This window comes from Oryzias melastigma, linkage group LG9, assembly GCF_002922805.2.
Source record: "Oryzias melastigma strain HK-1 linkage group LG9, ASM292280v2, whole genome shotgun sequence".
Classification (NCBI taxonomy): Eukaryota; Metazoa; Chordata; class Actinopteri; order Beloniformes; family Adrianichthyidae; genus Oryzias; species Oryzias melastigma.
This window is the reverse complement of record NC_050520.1, coordinates 16594250-16616953: the sequence shown is the minus strand read 5'-3', so window position 1 is coordinate 16616953 and position 22704 is coordinate 16594250. Positions and strand designations below refer to the sequence as shown.

The window sequence follows — 22704 nt, the reverse complement described above, 5'->3', positions numbered from 1 at the left end:
TCTATACTACTCTATTCTATTCTATACTACTCTATTCTATACTATTTTATTCTATTCTATACTACTCTATTCTATACTATTCTATTCTATACTACTCTATTCTATACTACTCTATTCTATACTATTCTATTCTATTCTATTCTATTCTATACTACTAAATTCTATTCTATACTATTCTATTCTATTCTACTCTATTCTATACTATTTTATTCTATTCTATACTACTCTATTCTATACTATTCTATTCTATACTATTCTATTCTATTCTACTAAATTCTATTCTATACTATTCTATTCTATTCTACTCTATTCTATACTATTTTATTCTATTCTATACTACTCTATTCTATACTATTCTATTCTATACTATTCTATTCTATTCTACTAAATTCTATTCTATTCTATTCTATTCTATTCTATTCTATTCTATTCTACTAAATTCTATTCTATACTACTCTATTCTATTCTTCTTTTCTTCTACTTTAGCTTTTCATATATTGTACATTTATTCCTAAAACATAACTGTTTTTTTTTATTGTCTTTATTGACAAGAACTAAAACTCTTTTTTAAGCCTTTATTTCTCCTATTTTCAGGCACACTTGCATTCGTCAGAATGTTTACGGTTAGGCCACGCCCCTTACATGATGGGGGGTGCGTGGGTGGGATGGGGGGCCGTCCCCTCCCCTCCCCGGTAAATACCCCGATGCAGACGTACCTACTACCTCTGTTGTAGAGACACAATCCAATCAGTCATCGAGGACTCCAGAGCGCATGCGCACCGCCGCGCCAGCGCCACCACCTGGAGCCCCGCGTGACGTAAATGAAAGAAAATCTCCCGACACAAGTGGATTAGTGGGAGTTGGGAGGGGACGGGCATCAGGTCGGTCCCGCGCGCGCTTCTGCCTGTTTCCAGCCGCGTGGACGGTGAAGGTGAGAGCGGTCCGCCAGCTGTCAGAACTTCAGAAGAAGAGGAAGAAGAAGAGGAGGAGGAGGAGGAGGACATGGACAGAAGGAAGCCCCAAAGAAAGTGAAGCTTCCAGCCAGGAGCCGCGCAGAGCAGCGGGATGGGGATGGACCTCAGCGCCCTGCGGAGCCTCATCAGCCGCATCAACCGATACGTGAGTCCGAAGAGTTTTTCTGGGAACCGGAAACTCCCACAGCCTCCAGAAACGGGCGAAGGAGCCGCTCATCCGGATTAAGTTTCCCTCAGGAGGGAGTGGAAGAAGCGAGCGTCTGTGTGGGGCGAGGGAAGTGGAGATGTTTATCCGAGTTCTCCACAAAATGCCTCCAAAAACTTTATCTTTATATGTTCAACATCTTTAGCGCATTTTAGGCGGTTTCTCAGGAGGCACGTGACCATAAAATAACAGCATTCTTTGTTAAAAGTCAGATTTGAGGCATTTAAAATGAAATAATTGAATACAATGCAAAATAAACACGATTTTTTTGTGTAAAAATGATCTTATTAGGGCGATATAACCATATATGACGTTTTTCTAACTGTTATTATTTATGATTAAGGTTCTATTGAATCTGGTATTGTCATGATTTAAAATGTGACCATAATATAACTCGTAGATTCTTTGGTTAAAAGTAAGACTGGAGCATTTTAAATAAAATTATTGTATAAAATGCATAAATAAACTATTTTTGTTTAAAAAAATTTTCTTAATTAGGTCAAATGTAACAATTTATGAAGTTTTTTTCTAAATGTTATTGTTATTTATGGTTTATAAGTTGCCAAATTTTCTAAAAAAAAAAAAAAAACACACATTTCTTTGTTAAAAGTCAAAGTTAAGGCATTTAAAATGAAATGTATGACATGTATAAATAAAAACAACTTTTTGTTCAAAAAATGTTCTTAATTAGGTCAATATTAACCATATATGATTTTTTTTCTAAATGTTATTTAGAAAAAAAGGTTCTATTAAATTCATTTTTTATGGCTTATAAGTTGCTGAATAAAATAACAAGCATTTAATTTGTTAAAAGTCAGATTTGAGCATTTAAAATGAAATAAATAGTATAAAATGGATAAATAAACACCAAAATCAATACATATTATCTTTAAAATATGCTCCAAATTGAGCCAATATATTCATTTTTCTGCTTAATGATCCTGATTGAATGCTATTTATAATACAAGTTCTATTAAATCCAGTTTTTCTATGACTTTTTAGTGGAACGTGAGCATAAAATGACATGCTTTTTTCATGTTAAAAGTCAGATTTGAGCATTTAAAATCAAATAATTCAATCCAATGCACAAATAAACACTAAAAACAAGATATTTTACTAAAAAATGCTCCCAGTTCTGTCAATTCTATTCAAAATAAATTCTATTTTTTCAATGATCATGATCCAGCTTGTAGTAATGTTTGCTTTTTAGTCGTGAAGACATATTAAAGCCGCTGATGTTTGTGGACAGCAGCAGGATAACGGCTGTCGTCGGCTCATTGTCACCGTTGTGCTGATCTCCCGGCTCAGTAATGGATCCGTCACATGAATTATGTAATCCAGTTGTTTGCTTCCTGAAGTCAGATCAATGGAAAGTGCTCCAGCCTGCACACTCGTTTGTTTTTGTGAGTAATCAACAGATCGGTGCGGCTCAGCCTCGCCGCCGTGCGATTGGCCGATTAAATAGATGGATGGAGGAGTGAAGCCGTGATGGCGGAGGCCTGCAGACACCAGGAGGATGTGGGGAGCTGATGAGGTCTAAGTGGACAAATGGAAAAGGCGGACTGACTGAGCAAAAATCCCAAACATTTATGCTAGTCGGGAATGAAAAAAAGGCTCTGAAAAGTTTTCCTGAACAAAATGAACAGAATTTTGCTTATCAATAAAGATGCTTTGATGTTATTGACACACCTGTCATGACTGACGGGTCTACATGCCTGCTTCAAACATGTCGGAAGGAATGGCGCCCCCGTGTGAACAGCTGTTGTAACTACACGCTAAACCCGGACAGTTTGGTTCGTTTTTGTCTTTTGGAGTCATATTTTTGGTAGTATCCCCGTGTGGAAGCAAACTAAAACTGAGATTTGGGATGAGGACGAATCGAAAGTGGAGAACAGATTTCTGGTACTGCGATGTTTGAAGTGCTAAAGAGCTGTGGAATGAGCGGGACAGCTGATCCGGTGCTTTACATGAGCCATTTTTATCCTGATCAATCCGATATCTTTGGATTCACAGCTAGTGTTTTTAGTGAAAAGTGAAGCGGTTTTGGACGGTAAGATGCACTAAACAAAGGACAAAATCACTAGAAAGTATTACAATTTTATTAACATGAAATCTTGTAATAAAATGTCAAAATATAGAAACAAAAAGTTCCACACAAGCATTCAACATGTGAAAAATATGCTAAAAAACCCATTTGTTAAAAATTCTTCAAATTGAATGTTATACAGTATTTTTTGCTAGTTCTAATGAAATAGCTTGTATTTTTATTAACCTAACTCCAGTTTATTTGGACAAAAAGCTAATATGACAAGTGAAAATTACTTATTTTAGAAAACAAATGTGAACAAAACGAGATTCGAAGTACATAAATTCTGTTGTTAGAACATAAAACTAAATCTGTGCTTTCAAAATAATGACAATAATATAACCTTGTTATTGAAGAAGAGAACTTTGAGTTTTCTTGAGTCTTAAAAGAGTTTAGACCAAAATGATTGACTTCTTTTAGTAATAATTTCCTTATTTGTAGGTCTGAGCTCTTCATGAGACAAAAGGAGTTGAAACAAGTTCAAAGCTGGTAAACTAGCTTGAATGTGTAAAAAAAGGTTTGAAATCCAGATTTCAGAGCAGGATTAACTTGACCTGGAATAGAAGACAAAGGAGATGCTTTGACCTCTTCTTGTTCGAATTCTTTCTCGTGATGACACAATAAGGACTGCTTTCAGTTTGACGACAAGTCGAGAACCAGTTCTGTTGTAGAGAGAAAGTCTTTCACAATGAGGTTCAATCAGCATCAGGACATTTTTACTTCTAAAATAATGTCAATTTGAAACGTTTTCATTTGCTCTTTAAGCGTTAAAATCCCAGTTTGAAGATGCTTGGTGAAGTTTGAGGAGTTTGTGGTTTTGAATTGCTGCCAGGTTTTTCGTGGGAACAATAATAACGTTTTGAAACTGTTATTACAAAACTGTTGGATTTATTAAGTGCTGTCTCAGACTGAAATGTTCTCTTTTGAGTTTCAGTTTTTGTGGCTCTTGTAAGCTGAACACAATGTTTTGCCCTCCGGCAGCAGGAACGCCAGTCCTTGACATAATTCCTGCTCCGATCATCTTTTGATCTATTATCAAAGCATTCTCAGTGGTCTTAGAGGAAAACTGTTGTTTTCTAGGACATAGTTACTGCAGAGCAGCAGGAGTTTATTAGAAATTCACCTCAGAGATCTGGGTGGGATGTTGGCCCCGCTTCCCATCATCCCTTTGTTCACACGCTCTCCTGCTAGCTTACACCCCCAACCAAAATGTCAGAACTGTTTTTCTATAAACTTTTTCTAACAGCGTTTTTTTCCATTGGTTCCTGAATCACAACAATTTAAGTGAAGAAATACTCAGAAATGCAATTCTAACCTTAACTGTCTTTACATGTCTTCTTTTATCATCAGAAAAATGTACAAGAACATGTTAGAAACACCAATTGGTTGGATCTATAATGATTGGGGTTGTGTAATGGCAAGAGTCTGGCAATACGATACATGTCATGTCTCATGATACGATATGTTACGTATCTTGATACGTGTCTCATGATACGATACGATACATATCATGATACGATACGTTACATATCTTGATATGTGTATCACAATACGATACGATACATATCATGATATGTGTCTCAAGATACGATACGTTACATATCTTGATATGTGTATCACAAAACAATATGATACATATCTCGATACGTGTCTCACGATACGATACATATCTTGATATGTGTATCACAATACGATACATATCTCGATACGTGTCTCACGATACGATACATATCTTGATATGTGTCTGACGATACGATACATATCTTGATATGTGTCTTACGATACGATACATATCTTGATACGTGTCTGACGATACGATACATATCTTGATATGTGTCTCACGATACGATACATATCTTGATACGTGTCTTACGATATGATACATATCTTGATACGTGTCTCACGATACGATACATATCTTGATATGTGTCTTACGATACAATACGATACATATCTTGATATGTGTATCACAATACGATACATATCTCGATACGTGTCTCACGATACGATACATATCTTGATATGTGTCTCACGATAGCGGCCTTTGTTCTGCGCAGCTTCCACACAAGTTCCGCGTGTGATGGTAACCACACCATAGGTTAACACGGGCGCTGAATGGAAACCATCTCCGTTCCTCGCCGCCTCCGTGTGCGGTGTGAACCAGGCATCAAGACACTTGATGGGAAATGTTGAAGCAGTACAAATCTCGCTCAGACTTTTTCTTTCACAGCTCTACTGTGATGTATCGGCAGCCGTGGCGCAGCGGTAGGGCGGCTTACCTCTGATCGGAGGATTGTGGGTTTGATTCCTGTCTTGCCCGCCCATGTGTCGACGTGTCCTTGGGCAAGACACCTAACCCCGAATTGCTTCAGATGGATGGTTGGCGCCAGTGTTCAGCAGCGGAGCTTCCACCAGTGTGTGAATGGGTCTGTGACTGTAAAGAGCTTTGTGCCCTCATATATGCCATTTATATGAAAGGCTTGGTGCAAAAGCAGTCGTAGAAACTGGAGTGAACATTTTGAATGCAGAAGCCCAAAACGTGCATGTGTTTACGCGGTTTTAACAAAGCTATAGAGCTGTTGGGGTCCAATAGTTTCAGAGAATTCTTCCTGAGATGGGAGTTTACAATCCCTTAATCCCAGCTCATCTTTGGGTTTTAATCTGAAGCATCAGTTTTTCTGTAGTAGCAGTGTCTTCAGAAGTGCTATAGTGTTTGTCACATGATAAAACAATCCTTTGTTTTGTTTCTCGCTGTTGGAAAAAGTTCCTGTTGATGTAAAAGTCGTCCGCCTGCATTCCCGCAGGGAGTGCCGGTCCTCTCCGTCTGCTTCTCTGGCCTGGCTCGCCGGATTAACGGGTTACTGCTGTTGGTTTAATCCACTTTACAGCGATCCTCTCAGAGCTGCTGCTTATGCTCCACCTGCTGTTTTCTACCTGCTCCTTTCCCCTTCACCTGTGCACATTGTTAGCTTTTAGCTGCAGCTGTGAAACGCTTGTGTCTGAACTCTGGTAAACTACCGGTTGAGGCAGAGGGCAGCATGAATTCCTCGGCCCTGCGTCGTCGTTAATAATTCACCAGCTGGTTGATGTCCCGCCGATGTAGGAGTCACTTGCAGCGGGGCAGCTCCGTGTGAGCTTTAGGGAGACCCGGTGTCGCTGAAGGAACTCCAGAGGGGCTTCAGCCTCATGAGAACGAGGCAAATATCAGTTTACACCTGGCAGGTGTCTGAGTGTGGCGGCTGTGATCATCCAAGTCATAGAACTGCCACGATTAGTCGACTAATCAACGACTAATCGACTATTAAAATAGTCTAATATAGTCTAAATAGCTAATTTAATAGTCGATTAGTCGTTACTTTATATTATATGGAGTCAGAGTGTAGTAAAGTTGAAAGTTATAATGGTATTATGCTAGCTTCTTGGACTATTTAGGGCTTTATGAAGGTTTGAGGCTATTTTGACTAATTTATTATTTTTTTTTGTTTTTTAGGTTAATTTGGAGTTTTGATAATATTTCAGCTATTTTGCTAATTTAGGCTATTTTCAGTTTTTTAGGTTATTTTGGAGTTCAGCTAATGTTTCAGCTACATGCTAGCTGTTTTGCCTAATTTAGAATGTTTCCAGTTTTTTAGGGTAATTTAGAATTTAGCTAGTATTTCAGATGCATGCAAGCTGTTTTGGCTAATTAAGGATTTTTTTTTTGTTTTTTTAGGTTATTTTGGAGTTTTGCTAATATTTCAGCTAAATGCTAACTATTTTGGCGAATTTAGGATTTTTTTCAGTTTTTTAAGCTGTTTTAAAGTTTAGCCACTATTTCAGCTGCATGCTAGCTACTTTGGCTAATTTAGTGTTTTCCTAAAATTTTTCTACTAATTTAGAGTTTAGCTAATATTTCAGCTGCATGCTAGCTGTTTTGGCTAATTTGAGCTTTCTTTTTTCATTTTTTTAGGCTAATTTGCCATTTAACTAATATTTTAGCTGGCTATCAGCTTCAGCTATTTTAGCTATCAATTTCAGCATCTTTAACTATCAGCACTAGCATTTACAGTGACCAAATTCATTTAACAGCATTCACACTAGAATTATCACAGGTAATGCTATATATCTAGTTTTTAGTGAGTTTAAACCTAATGATGGTTCAGATGTGTGCTTTTCATCCAGTTTATGCATGACCCGATTAGTCGACTAATCTGAAAAAATAACCGTTGATTATTCGACTATTAAAATAGTTGTTTGTGGCACTAATACTTAGTAGACTTGAAGGAGGACCAGAGAGGACTAAACATCACCCCTCACTGCTGTGGTGTCCCGTGATAGCAGATCAAATAACTTTGTTTTCCACAAAACAGACAATTGAACTAATTTAAGCACAATTATCTCATCTTATCTTTCTGCTATCAACCACAACAACAGTTTAACCTGCCATTCTTTATTTGTTATCACATTTTAAAAAAAGAGTTTTAATTGTTTTCCAGCCTGTCTCACATTTATTTGGTAGTTTTTCTTTTGCAAACATGTAAACCAAACAAAAATTGGGTGGAACGTGAGACACGTGCTGAAGGGTAACTAAACGGGGTGTTTGGAGGCTGACTCCATTCTCAGTCCAGATTTAAAAAAATGCCAAAAAGGGGGCGGGGCTAGTGGAGCCGGATGTGTGGCTTGGATCTATGATTGACAGTTAGGTTAGCTGTAACACTAGAAGGAGCAGTTCTTGCACTATTTACAGCCTAGTTATATCGATAATAAAAATATAAATATACTGCGACATCAATGATTTTCTAAGCTTTAATTTGAAGCATTTTTTGTCAAAATCAGTTAATAATGAGGAAGCTAGCCCGATTGTTCTGGTTGATTCCTGCATGTCTTACATTGAAACAGCTGCGTTCTGTTGACGTGACTCGATGCATATGGCGCCTGTGAGCGCACGACTCTGTCTATAGATCTGTTTTCTGCTTTGTTGACTTTTTCATTGTTAAATTGAATTTTTTAAAGTTTTTTGTCTTCTAAATAAATCTGTTTTTGTGATGTGTAAAAAACAGGATGAAGACTAAACCAACGAAACAGGTCATTACGTTGATCCAGGAACAAATCAAACATACAGGGAACCTCAGTCCTGCAGCGTGGAGGGCTGAGGTCAGTCCTCATGGAAGATTTCTCAGCAAAAGACTTGGTCTTTGCACACCCGCTCTTATATTTGTTTTTCAGAGCTTCAGGGTGAAATTGTTTCTTAGGCTGTCACTGAACTTTCAGTCTTTAACAGCTCGACTTGTTGCTGCATGCCAGCAGCTTGAATTCCCACAAACAGGTTTTTCTGGAGTGAGGTACACTATTTTGTAGAGATTCAAATAATGAGCTTTGTTTTTTATTATTTTGTCATTATTTTAATGACGATTATGCCGTTTTCAGCAAATCTGTGTTGTTTTCTAGGACATAGTTTCACCTAAGTCAGGGGTCAGCAGCCTTTAACAGTAAAAGAGACATTTTTGCTCCTTTTCTACAAGTCAAAAACTAGAAAGAGTTTAGTCTTACTTTAGCCTTTAAGAAATTTGGATTTGCATTCATGACTCTTTTTTTAAATAATAAATATAATTTTGTTTTTGCTTTGTATATACAATTCTGAAGGTAGAGTTGAACAAACAAGACGTCTTCAGGTCAACAGGATGTAAAAACCTACACAGTTTATCATCTATGTGAACCTCAGACATCAATTTATACATTTAACTCATCTAAATTAAATAAATGCTAATTAAGTAATCCGTACTTTAAAAAAAATGCAGTTTTATTTTTCTTTTATTTATTTTTGTTCTTTTTCTCCTCTTTGTCCTCAGCAGTCTTCCACTGCTGGGTTTTGTTATTTTAGTTTGTGGTTGGTAGTCTTAGTTTATTTGTTTTCTTTAGGTACTTTTGGTTTGGGGGAGCTGCTGACTCTGACGGTCCACATGTCTGGGTCAGCAGTCTCCATGACTTATTTTATGTTTGGCCGAGGAGAGATAAAAGAGCTAGCTAACATTAGCGCTGCAACAAAAGTAGCGATCAATAGGGGTGTGTATTAGCAAGAGTCTGGCGATACGATACATTTCACGATACGATATGTATTATGATCTTTTTTTAAGTCTATGACATCCATTGTAATAAAATGGAAACATTCATTTTATTTAATGATCACAACGATAAGCACTGCAACTGTATCTCAACAACAAATTGCTTTTACCCGATCAAATTGATGGTGCTTTTATTTTGGTAATTTAAGAAATATTTGTTCTTAAAGGGAATAGTCAACATAGTCAGATTCCCACAATACAATGTTTTTTAGTTTAAGAAAAAAAAAGTGGAAAACAAAAGTAAGACTGAAGGATACCCATAAATAATTCAATATTGCCATGTCGGCATTTTAAATCGATACAAGTATCAACAAGTAAGTATCGCGATATATATCGCTGAATCTATATATTTTATTTTTTTATTTTTACACCCCTAGCAACTAATACCAGAGCTACTTTCTCTGATGTTTTTCTCATCTACTCAGAAGTGCAATTTTAATTTTTATTTTTGGTGATGAAAATAGTTTTAAAAGAGTTTCGTCTCCTTCTTTTTATGGACTTTTTCCTCTGCAGAACTCGGAGGTCACCCGGGGTCAATAAAGAGTTAGGTTCCTAATCACTTACATTACCTGAGGAAGAGCGCGAGCTCCATTAGAGGCACTAACATTAACGGCGTTGCGGCGCATCGAGCAAAGAGACGGATGATGGATTGCGCGGGGTTAATGGTGCGTGGAGGCTTGTGTCCTCAGAGAGACGGAAACCGCTGAGCTTCTTCTACCTGAAAGGAGGAAGAAGCTTTATTTTCAGGTTTCAAGGGTTTTTTTGTTGTTTTTTTTTTGCTTTCATGTAAAAGCAAAAAACATCTGAACATTTTTAAAAATCAACATCTCCGTTTTCCATTTTCAACCCTTATATTTTGCTAGTTCGTTAACTTCAGTTCTTTCTTCAAGCACCTTTTCCTCATCAAACATCCTGAGTTTGTTTTCTTCTGGTTTGTTCCTCGCACCCTTCTGTGGTCGAGGGCTTAAACAGCTGCCACCTTAGCACTTCCTCCACTGAAAAAGATAAAAACTTTTCATTTTATGCAAAGAGTTTCCTGAAAATGCTTGTGTTTCAATCAGCTTTGTGATTAAACTGCTCAAACATAGGTGTTTGGTGCTTTATTTTGAAAAATCGGCACTGGAACAGCATCCTGGGGTTTCCACTAGGAGTACCACGATTAGTTGACTAATCGACGACTAATCGACTATTAGAATAGTCGACGACTACATTAATAGTTGATTAGTCGTTACTTTATATTTTATGGACTTGGACTGTAGAAAAGTTGAAAGTTAAAATGGCGTTCTGATAGCTTTTGGACTATCTTGGTACTTTTTCAGATTTTCAGGCTATTTTAAGAGCATAGCTCACATTTCAGCTGCATGCTAGCTGTTTTGGCTAATTTAGGATTTTTTTTGTTTTTTAGGGTTTTTTTAAGTTTAGCTAATATTTCAGCTACATGATAGCTATTTTGGCTAACTTAGGACTTTTTCTCAGTTTTTTAGGCTATTTTGGAACTTAGCTAATATTTCAGCTAGATGCTATCTGTTTTGGCTAACTTGTTCTTTTCTTTTTTAGGTCAATTCGGAGTTTAGCTAATATTTCAGCTGCTTGCTAGCTATTTTGGCTAATTAAGATTTTTTACAGTTTTTCAGGCTAATTTGGAGTTTAGTTAATATGTCATCTCCATGCTAGCTTTTTTGGCTAATTTGGACTTTTTACATTTAGGCTAATTTGGCATTTAACTATATATTTTAGATGGGTATCAACTTCCGTATTTTCAGCTACCAATTTCAGCATCTTCATCTATCAGCACTAGCATCTTCAGTGACCAAATTCAGCTTACAGCATTCATGCTAGCACTATTGCAGGTAATGCTATATCTTGTTTTCAGTTAGTTTAGAGCTAATGATGGTGAAGATGTGTGCTATACATCCAGTTTGTGCATGACCCGATGAGTCGACTAATCTGAAAAAATAATTAGGGATTTGTCGACTTTTAAAATAATCGTTTGTGGCAGCTCTAGTTTCTAAATAAAGTTAAAAAGTTAAACTAAAACTTCAGCCCTGATTTAATTTTTAAACATTAGTTTGGATAAACATTTTATAACTGCATTATTATAACGTGCAGCTAAAGGGATAGGGACTTTGTTTTTCAAAATAAGAGCTTTTAAGTATTATAACATTTCGGACAAAAATAATTTTTTAGAATATAAACTTGACATAAAAATATGTAAATTCACGTTCCTTTTAACGATCATCAATAACTACAAATGTGTGTAAAGTGAATTACAAATGTTTCTTCGTTTTATTAAGAAATATCATGAAAATATGTTGCTATCATCACCTAAATGTTTAACGCTGAAAGTTTTTTTAATTTGAATAAATATTTTTTATTTAATGACACACTTAAAAAACAAACCCTTTAAAAATGAAAAAAAAAAATACAAATTTGAGTTAATTTAAGTATTCTTTTATTTTATTATAATTCATTTACAATAATATTGTGTGTTGATAAATTTCTATTGTCGATATGATCATTTTTGATAACTGAATTTTTAAAAACATTTTATGGCTGAATTTTTTTATTTTAGTTATTAAAGAAGTCTTGATTTAAATGAGTTTAGAGGGAGAAAGGCTTAAATAAGTAAGAAAACAGTTGGCCAGCAGCACCGTTTGACCATGAATAAGTAAAGACTCCATTAATATTTGAGTGAAGCTGTCGCTAACAGCAGAAACCACCTTTTTCAAACCCAACGGTTCTGGTTCTATGAACCAAAACCGCACATTTGCAGCAGAAAACAGGCAGATTTCTATTTAAATCGAAGAAGATATTTCCACTTTCACTACAATTACTCAATAACACTTCAAGTTCAGAGGTTTGACTCAAACTTGAAGGTGTTTTTGGGGAGAGTTTAGATTCTTCAGACAGAAGGTTCTGGCAGGGAGAAGCGGATCTCTCCTATGTGTAGATGTCCTCGTGTTGCTGCTTTTATTTTATTCCATAAGAAAATATTTCATCCAAAATTCATGGAGCCGTTAAACTGCAGAAGTGAGTTTTTCAGAGTTTCATTTTGAGATTTAACCCGAGAGCCGTCGGGAAAACTTTCAGGAATCTGTCCTTCTGCTGACGCCGGTCTCATGGGGAGCACATGACGCTGCTTTTGCTGTTCACGTTTCCACGGCGACAAGTTGTTGTGGATGATGACAGCTGCTCGTTTGCTCCTGTGAAGAGCTGATGTTTGATTTCTCTTAATGGAGCGGAGGCGGAGCCAACGGGTTCAAATGACGAGACGAGGACGATGAAGGGAGGGGAAAATTAAGAACATGCTATGGTAGTGTTTGGTAGTTTAAATCCACTTCAGTAAGGAGGCGAGAGTGAATACCGACTTTTCTTCTTTGGGGTCTGGTCAGAGCTCAGTTTGGACAATGGCGCCTCCAGCTCGGAGCACCATTTTTTCGTGTATTTAAAAAAAACAAGGAAAAGGAAAAAAAAAAAGAGTGACATTTGTTCTAATTTTTCTACGTGATTTTTTAAAAATTTAAATACATTTAAATTATACGACGGAGTATTACGGCCACCAAAAAAAAGACATATCTTTTGTAAATTTACGTGTTTTTTCTCGTAAATTTACGAGTTTTTTCTCATAGATTTACGAGATTAAAAGTTATAAATCTAGCCTGTGACTTTTAAAGTCATAAATATACGACTTTTTTCTCGCAAATTTACGAGATTTAAAGTCGTAATTTTAAAATAAAAATATTTTTTTCTTTATAAAGTGGCCCTAATGCTCCATCGTAAAATTATAACAAAGATTACCTGTTTTTTTTTTTTTTGGAACATTGAAATGATGATTTCTATGGAATCATATTATATTAAAAAAGCGGGTGATATTCGTTCTTATATTTTCAGTGCTTTTTTTCTTTTTTTGTACGCAACACAGTTCCATAGATCTCTGTGATCAAAACCTTTTCTTGAAACGTGTTTTTATTCTATTTTCATTTCCTGTTTTGTACAAATCATGTGATGGCGGAGGATTAAAAATACTCTAGAGTCTGAAGTTGCTAGTAATCATCTGATGAATGTAAAACTGTAAACATCTGGAACAGTCAGAATATTGATGTTTTTAACCGTCTGGAGCCTTTTGGAGCATTTTTTTCTGCTTTACTCTGATAATAACTTCTCTTTAAAACAGTTTTTGTGGCAATGATTGTTATCCGTCTTTCAAGTAAGACCCCACCGGTTTTCATTTACAGATATATATTAATTATATTAAACAAAAACTCCTCAATAAACCTTAAACTGTTCAAAAATCTCAATCTGACATGGTCAATTTGGGTTTTATGTTTTACAGCAAAAGATCAAACATGTAGAGACTGAATAAAAATCTATAAATCCACAAAAAAGCAAAGAAAAGATCAAAATTGTTTAAACAATGTTTAAAAAAACAGGCCAATCTCCACTCAAAGTTCCAAAGATTCATCTTATTTATCAAACTCACGTGTCCCAACATCAACTCAAAGTTCAAAGCTAACATCTTTTTTGAAACCTTCAGGTTGACTGTGGATGAAAACGACACTAATGGGGAGGTTTGTGTCATTGTAAGGAAACAATGTGATTGGCTGATGCCAGAAACGTTAGCATGTTGCTAAAATATTAGCTAAGAATAAAAACGGTCCCGAAATAAAGCCAAACATCATTGGAGCAGTTACAGATCCAGACATGCTCACATAGTTCTGTTAACCAGACTTCATTCTGGTTACTTGTTTTATTTGAGTTTTTTTAAGTTGGCTTTGAGCAGTTTTATTAAGTCACGCAAACATATTAGCTTACATTAATTGACAAAAGTGAAGTCTCAAAAAATTTTTTCTTAAATGTTTTATTTCTATGTTGGAGTGCATTCTCAGAGATGATGATGTGGAGGAAAGACGAAGAGGAGTTATCCATTCGTAGCAGAAGACAGAGAAGCACGTGTCCGGTCTCCGTGGAGATCTGTGGACGGGATTTCATTACTGTGGAATGTGAAATGCTCTCCAGACTGGCTGCTAATGGAGGAGCATAAATGTCTGATGAGCAGAGCCCCGGCAGTCAGACGCTCCCTACCGACTGTAACTCTGCACTTTTGGCAGAAGACGCTCTGAAAAAGTGGCGTCTGCAGCTTCTGAGGATCCTTGAAAGCGTGGGAGTTCATGAACCCAGACAGGAAGCCCTCAGACCCAAACAGGAGTTACTTCTCTCACTGTTTTGTTGTTTTATTTTTATCTTCCTGTCCCAACATCCTGACACTCACGCTCACATGAGTGCTAAGGCGGGGTCATGTGGAGGGTCATGTGACCGTCAGCGTCGCTTCCACGTGGCTTTCTCTCGCACAAACACAATGAAGTGACAGCAGTGAGTTTATGTGGTCTGCAGGGAATCCAGAACAAAGCTCCTCTGTTCTGCCGTTTGTCTCGCCGTTTTCTTGAATTTCTATCCCGGCGTGAGAACTTCCAGCTCCGGGAAGCAGGAAAAAAGGGTTTTTCTATGTTCAATTAAATTAGAATCTTTTTTGTTACATTTAACGCCCTAAAATAAATCAAGTTTAACAAGCTAAGATGTCAATATGAGCTCTGACGTATGTTAAAAAAAGTACTTAGTAGTGCATCAAACAGTAAACGTTTTGCACATTTTATTAACTAAAAGGTTGTATTATTGGAGACATTGAAGGAATCCTTGTATGTTGGGAAAGAATTATTTTTATCTTTGACTCATCGAGGATGCTGCACCTTTTATCTACATATTACTACACTCAGACATCTTCAGCGTTTCCTCTCGTTTGACTGTATCAGTCCTTTATTTTAGAAACGGAAACATTTGAAAGGTTGGATATGTTTAGGGTCGGCACAGACCCATTTTTTTGTTTTAAAAGCATAACAAGTTTTATCTCAACAAAATGAACTATTTTTGTTGCTTATCCTTACAAATCATATTGTTCGGACTTATTGAAACAAAGAAATAATAAATATTTAAAGTTTCGTAACCCAGAAGAAGCAATTAACTAATATATGAAGAGTCAAAACTGACCCATCAACATAAATGTTACTTTTGTTAAATAAATGAATAAAAGAGGTAGAGTTATGTACAGTGACATATAGTCTTAGTCATGTGACACAGCAATCTTTCATTCATTAATATTATTTAAGGCTGCCATAAACGATTATTTCAATAGTCGAGTAATCAGAAACTGGATGTAAAGCACACATCTTAACCATATTTAGCTTTAAACTAACTAACAACTAGATCTATAGCATTACCTGTGATAATGGTAATGTGAATGCTGTAAGCTGAAAGTAGTCGCTGAAAAAATGCTGAAGCTTTTTGCTGAAAATGGTGACATAATTGACTTTAATTGCTGAAGGAAAAGCTATTTGCAAAATGTTAAATTTACTAAAAGACTGAAAATGTAATTAAAGACCAGTGAAAGGGCGCTGATTTTGACCAATATTTCTGAAAAATTTGTAGTAAAATTGCTTAAAAAATCCCTAATAAATGCCAATCATGCAAACGTATTTAGTGTGTTGCTTCAATATAAGATAAACACCAAATTAGTCCAAAAATGCTAAATTAGCCATGACTTGTAGCAGCCCTAATGTGGTTTTTTATTTATTTATTTTTGGTACATTTGACCATTTTTCTAACAATATAATTGAAGTTTAGGCCAAAAAATAACAAAGTCCAAAACATTCAAACTAATAGTTTTTACGGATTAAGAGGCCTAACAAGATAATTGAAGAAACACGCTGGCTGATAACTCTAATGGTTGAGTGTGTTTTATCGCTGATTCAGGATTGGGGTCAAATTGACCCGCAACCAAAAGGAGCAGAAACTCAGACGATAGGAGGGTCAAGCATCCTGGGTGATGCATCAGGTGCCTGTGGACCAAAATAGAAGTGCGTTTCCTCTTGTTATCGTGGTTGGTGTGCAGGTGCAGAGAGGTTCAGTTACACTCGAACAAGTACGCACGGCGCCCAAAGTGCTGACTCGCTCAGACGTTGATGAATACCGGCGATTCTCCCATGTGATCATGTGATCTGCTGAGGAGTAACGTCCAGAGAGCACGCATGAGCTCCTCTGCTTTTGGCTCTGTGGACCGTTATAGCTGCAGATGGAGCAGAACTTCAAGGGGGTTTATGATTTCAGGAACTGTCAGAATTCTGTGGGATGCAGCTCTCTGTTATTTCATCCTGTGAGATGTGAACGACATGGAATCCACACATGTTCAGGGGCAGAAACTGAAAGATGTTCTCCGTGGTGAGTTTGAAAGCAGAAGCATCACCGTGTTTATTTCAGGACTTCCTCTGGAGTCAGAATTGGGTCAAAAACCGTCCAAAACGAATTGAAAAGTGGCAGGAGGAGATGATGGTTGAGACTGGACTTTATTTCAAGCGTACCTTTCTGCCTTTGCTCAGTGATCCATGTTCAAACCAGTTCTCCCGAGTTGTTGCTCCCTTTCTCCACCAGGAAATAGTCTGCTCCCTTTTTCCAGCAGGAAATAGTCATCTACCTTTCTCCATCCAAAAATAGCCAGTGCCCTTTCTACATCAGGAAATAGTCTTGTCCCTTCTCCACCAGGAAATAGTCTACTCCCTTTTTCTCCACACAGAAATAGTCTCCTCCCTTTCTCCAGCAAGACATAGTCTGCTCCTTTTCCGTACCAGGAAATAGTTTGCTTCCTTTTCCACCAGAATATTGCTGGCTCACTTTTTCCTCAAGTAATGAGTCTGCTCCCTTCTACCACCAGGAAATAGTCTTATACCTTTCTCCACCCAAAAATAGCCTGCACCCTTTCTCCAGCAGGAAATGGTCTACATCCTGTCTCGACCAGGAAATAGTCTTCTCCACCAGGAAAGGGTCTACTCCCCTTTTCTCCACCAGGAAATAGTCTTCTCCCTGTCTCCACCAGAAGATAGTTGCCTACCTTTCTCCACCCAAAAATACTCTGGGCCCTTTCTCCAGCTGGAAATAGTCTAAGCCCAACTTCTACCAGGAAATAGTCTGCTCCCTTCTCCACCAGAAAATAGTCTGCTCCCGTTCTGCAGCAGGAAATAGTCTTTTAATTTTTCTACCAGGAAATAGTCTGCTCCCTCTATTTGCCTGGAAATAGTCTGCGCCCTTTCTCCACCAGGAAGTAGTCTGCTCCCTTTCTTCCTTTCCTTTCTCCCTTTTCGAAGCTATCTGATCACCGCTAGCTTCACGGAGAAAGTGTTTGGCTATGTCCGAATTCCCTTCCTAATCCTTAACAAAAAAAAACTAAACAGTGCAGGACTATCTAGTGCCCTGGATTTTAAAGACAATTCAAACACGATGCTCACTACTTTTCTTTCTTTTTTAAAAAACACTGGATATGACGTCACTGATTTCACAAAGTGAAAATCGAATCAATACGAACATTTCACGATGTTTATTTATGACTTCATTGTCTTCTGATAGTGAACATGTGGATGGTTTATAAAAAAATTGCATTTGAACACGTTTTTTTTGTTCGAAATTGTTTGACCTTAATGCATTGTGGTCTATATTCCCTAACCTAGTGAGCATTTTTCACAAAGACTTCTGGGAAATTTCAAGTACACTTGATTTTGGAATTGGTAGATTCAGACAGCACTAGAAAATGGCAAACACACTATATCGTGAGTGGGGCGGAATTCGGACACAGCTTTCGTGTTGGCCAGGGGGCGGAGCAGACTCTACCTCCAGGGGGCGGTTCTCAACTCGTGACATCAGCATGTGAGGACTCGCTTGTTTTCGTGGGAATGGGAGGGGGTGCTGCTGAGACCACAGGATTTTAGAGGATTACTCTTCCATGCATGGACGGATCAAAATGCTGCTTTGGGGTTCGTTATAGAGATGAATGAAAAGTTGTTTTTTTTGGTATGGTCCCTTTAAGTACATTAAATTTCTGCTTTAAACACAAAGATTGATGTTCAGTTTTTACTTTTCATCAGACCCTCCCAGTTTCTCTTTAATCACTCAATTCAGAAAACATCAGCAGAAAATGTGCAGATCAAACACAACACACAACTGCTGGTTAAACGGCGTCAGGTTCTAGTGAAAGGAAGCTGCTGTTATCTCTGGACCTCAGCTGAATCGCCATTGTCCGAGCTGCTGTTTGCCTCTGCTGCTGTGGAGACCCGTCCTGTCTGCAGCTGCAGGTCACATGCAGTGAAAGCACCAATGCAGCAGCCCTGCAAACAAAACCTCCTCATCAAGCTTATCTCCGCCAACAGCAGCAAGACGAGAAGCTTCAGCTGCTAATTTGATCTGAAATCAGATATTACGTTCCAAATGTGCACATCTTTATTAATGATTATGATAGTTTTTTCTTACTTAAACCCTATTAGAGATCAATTTAACGCTAATTGATGAGTAAAGCTGGGAAAACTTTTTTCTTCATGTACATCAGGGGTATCAAACTCAATCAAACAAGGGGGCAAAATCCAAAACTCACCTTAGGTCACGGGCTGAACAGGATAAACATTTATTAAACACTCTAAAACTACATTTTTATAACTACAAAACAGTAACATAATTATAAACTAGATATAAAGCATTACCTGCAACAAGCTAGTGTGAATGCTGTAAACTGAATTTGGCCGCTGAAGATGATAGTGCTGATAGCTGAAGATGCTGTAATTTATATCTGAAAATCACTGAAGCTAATAGCTGAATATCTGAAGGTGATAGCTAAAAACACGGAAGTTGATAGCCGAGATTACTGAAGCTAATAGCTGAAGATGCTGAATTGATAGCTAAAAACGCTGAAGCTGATAGCTGAAAATGCTGAAGCTGATATAGCTAAAAACGCTGAAGCTGATAGCTGAAAACGCTGAAGCTGATAGCTGAAGATGCTGAAATTGATAGCTAAAAACGCTGAAGCTGATAGCTGAAGCTGATATAGCTAAAAACGCTGAAGCTGACAGCTGAAGATGCTGTAATTGATAGCTAAAAACGCTGAAGCTGTTAGCTGAAAATGCTAAAGCTGATAGTTGAAGATGCTGAAATTGATAGCTAAAAACACTGAAGCTGATAGCTGAAAATGCTGAAGCTGATATAGCTAAAAACGCTGAAGCTGATACCTAAAAATGCTAAAACTGATAGCCAGCTAAAATATTAGCTAAATGCCAAAACAGTGTTAAAAACCTAAAAAAAAAACCTTAGGTTTGCCAAAACAGCTAGTCTGTTACCGAAAAGTTAGCTGAACTTCAAAATACCCTAAAAAACTGACAAAAGCATTAATTAGCTAAAACTGCTAGCGTGTAAATATCAGTTAAACTCCAAAACAGCCTAAGAAAAAGTAAAAAATAAAAAATAAAAAAAAAGCCGAAATTAGCCAAAACAGCTAGCATGTAGCTGAAATATAAGCTAAACTCCAAAAACAGCCTAAAAAATCTTAGTAAATCCCAAAATAGTACAAAAGCTAACAGAATGACAATTTTTAAAGCTTTAAAACTGTAACTTTTTAACATAATTATGAATAATAAAAAGGCAGGAATATTATTCCAGAATAAAAGAATAGAAATAAGCACAAGATAACATCGGGCCATTAATAACAATAAAATAAAATCATCTGGAGGGCCGGATCCGGCCCTCGGGCCTTGACTTTGACACATGTGCCGTACATGATCATAAATCTGTTCTCCAAAAACCTCACAGGATGCAGCTTTTATTCTGAAATGTTGCTTTTAACTCTCTTAAATCAAATAGAAAACTGTGTGAACCGGCTCTTTTTAAGGTGCTTTTAGAGTTCGAGGAATAAAAATGAATCGGATCCATTCCAGCTGTTGATTCAGAGATTCAAACATCTGTGTTAAACCACAGAGTTTCTGTGGAACTCCGGAGTGATCACAGATGTTTGCCTAATTTTATCTTGAAGGGACTTTCTGCAGTTGTGCTTTTTGTCCGCTGCAGGAATGCGCTCCTCGGGTTCTCCTCGGGTTCTCCTCGGCTTTGACCCCCGTTTCTCCCACCTGAACTTCCTTTTCCTCTCCGCCGGCGCTGTGCGAGGAAGGAGTTTCGGGAAAACGTGCGTGGGAGGATCCGCACTTCCTGTTTACTCCTTTGTCCTGTTCTGCGTTCTTCTGTGTAACAGCAGCAACACTTCCTCTGTTCCTCACTGTTTTCTGTTCATAAAATTCCACGTTTCATCCATGATTATTGTGGGAACTTTAATGTTTGGAAAAGGGATGTTTTGGATGTGACTTAAGTCATCATGGATGACTGTTGCTTGTATTTACTGTGGTGGGAGGGGGAGGGGCAGCTTTCCTTCCAGTCTCTTCCAGGAGGAAAAGTGGATGCTGAGAGGGACGGGCAGGAACAATGATCTCCTCCGACCACAAAAGTTTCCCTTCCGACTATAAATATGCTCCTGAAACGTGAGGCGCAGCTAAAAGTTATTATCCGGCTCCGGAATAGCCCGGTGGTGTCCGGTTTCAGCCGGAGGCTCCGGCCCCACACACTTCGCTTGTGTTTATTCGGAGAAGATGCGATTTTAATGCGATTTTTCAGACCCCAGACGGGCTGCGATTTGCAGGAAAGATGAGCGAACGCGGCGGGCGGGGGAGGCCATCAAGGCTGTGGTGAAAGATGGACGGGGGCGGGGAAAACCAATAAAAGCTGCTTTACCGGCCAAAATGGAAACGACAGGCTCAGGTCCTCGCCAAGCTTTGGCGTCTCAGTCCCACCCTCAGAAAACGTAGGATTTTAAAGGTGATGCTGAAGATCCATCGGATGATTTAAACACCTGAAACCGGCAGTAACACGTCAGGATGTTTCTGTTTTTATCATTAATTGAAACTGTTTTTAATGTGATCATTTCATGTTTTTTGTTTAAAACTACAAAGAAATGTACGCAGATAAAGACCATTTTGTACGGTGGCTGACAAGGCTCATATAGATGTGAAAAGCCACAACACAACGACAAAATCCAAAACATGACGACAAAAGCCACAACGCAACGACAAACGCCAAAACATGACGACAAACGCCAAAACACAACGAAAAAAGCCAAAACATGATGACAAAAGCCACAACGCAACGACAAAAGCCACAACACAACGAAAAACGCCACAACACAATGACAAACGCCACAACACAACAACAAAAGCCAAAACATGACGAAAAAAGCCACAACGCAACGACAAAAGCCACAACACAACGATAAACGGCAAAACATGACGACAAAAGCCACAACGCAACGACAAAAGCCACAACACAACGACAAACGCCAAAACACGACGACAAAAGCCACAACGCAACGACAAAAGCCACAACACAACGAAAAACGCCACAACACAATGACAAACGCCACAACACAACAACAAAAGCCAAAACATGACGAAAAAAGCCACAACGCAACGACAAAAGCCACAACACAACGATAAACGGCAAAACATGACGACAAAAGCCACAACGCAACGACAAAAGCCACAACACAACGACAAACGCCAAAACATGACGACAAAAGCCACAACGCAACGACAAAAGCCACAACACAACGAAAAACGCCACAACACAATGACAAACGCCACAACACAACAACAAAAGCCAAAACATGACGAAAAAAGCCACAACGCAACGACAAAAGCCACAACACAACGATAAACGGCAAAACATGACGACAAAAGCCACAACGCAACGACAAAAGCCACAACACAACGACAAACGCCAAAACATGACGACAAAAGCCACAACGCAACGACAAAAGCCACAACACAACGACAAACGCCAAAACATGACGACAAAAGCCACAACACAACGACAAATGCCAAAACACAATGACAAAAGCCACAACACAACGACAAACGGCAAAACATGACGACAAAAGCCACAACGCAACGACAAAAGCCACAACACAACGACAAAAGCCAAAACATGATGACAAAAGTCACAACGCAACGACAAAAACCACAACACAACGACAGATGCCAAAACATGACGATAAAAGCCACAACACAACGACAAACGCCAAAACATGATGACAAAAGCCACAACACAACGGCAAATGCCAAAACACAATGACAAAAGCCACAACACAACGACAAACGCCAAAACACGATGACAAAAGCCACAACGCAACGACAAAAGCCACAACGCAACGACAAAAGCCACAACACAACAACAAACGCCAAAACACGACAACAAAAGTAACAACAAAAGCTGAACCATAACGACAAAAGCCAAGACGCAACGACAAAAGCCACGACGCACAACGACAACAGCTAAAACGCAACGACGGAAGTTGAAACATGACCAAAAAACACCATCCTGCATCTCTGAGTGAGAGTGATTCCTGGTGGGTCGTCTGTCCTCCTGCTCCTGGTC

At 38.1% G+C, this 22704-nt stretch overlaps 1 protein-coding gene across 8 annotated transcripts in view; it reads left to right on the top strand.

The window, feature by feature from the left end:
* The first annotated feature begins 632 nt into the window (after nt 1-632).
* Nucleotides 633-22704, top strand: part of atp11a (ATPase phospholipid transporting 11A) — a 56394-nt gene continuing 34322 nt past the window's right edge. For 4 of the 8 annotated variants that reach the window (XM_024294431.2, XM_024294430.2, XM_024294433.2 and 1 more), the window contains exon 1: nt 635-1119. In XM_024294431.2, coding sequence (XP_024150199.1) covers nt 1066-1119 — 54 coding nt within the window. In that variant the 5' untranslated portion in view covers nt 635-1065. Of the gene's footprint in view, nt 1120-22704 lie in introns of all 8 variants that reach the window. The other 4 variants (XM_024294432.2, XM_024294435.2, XM_036213517.1 and 1 more) reach the window with 3 other exon arrangements.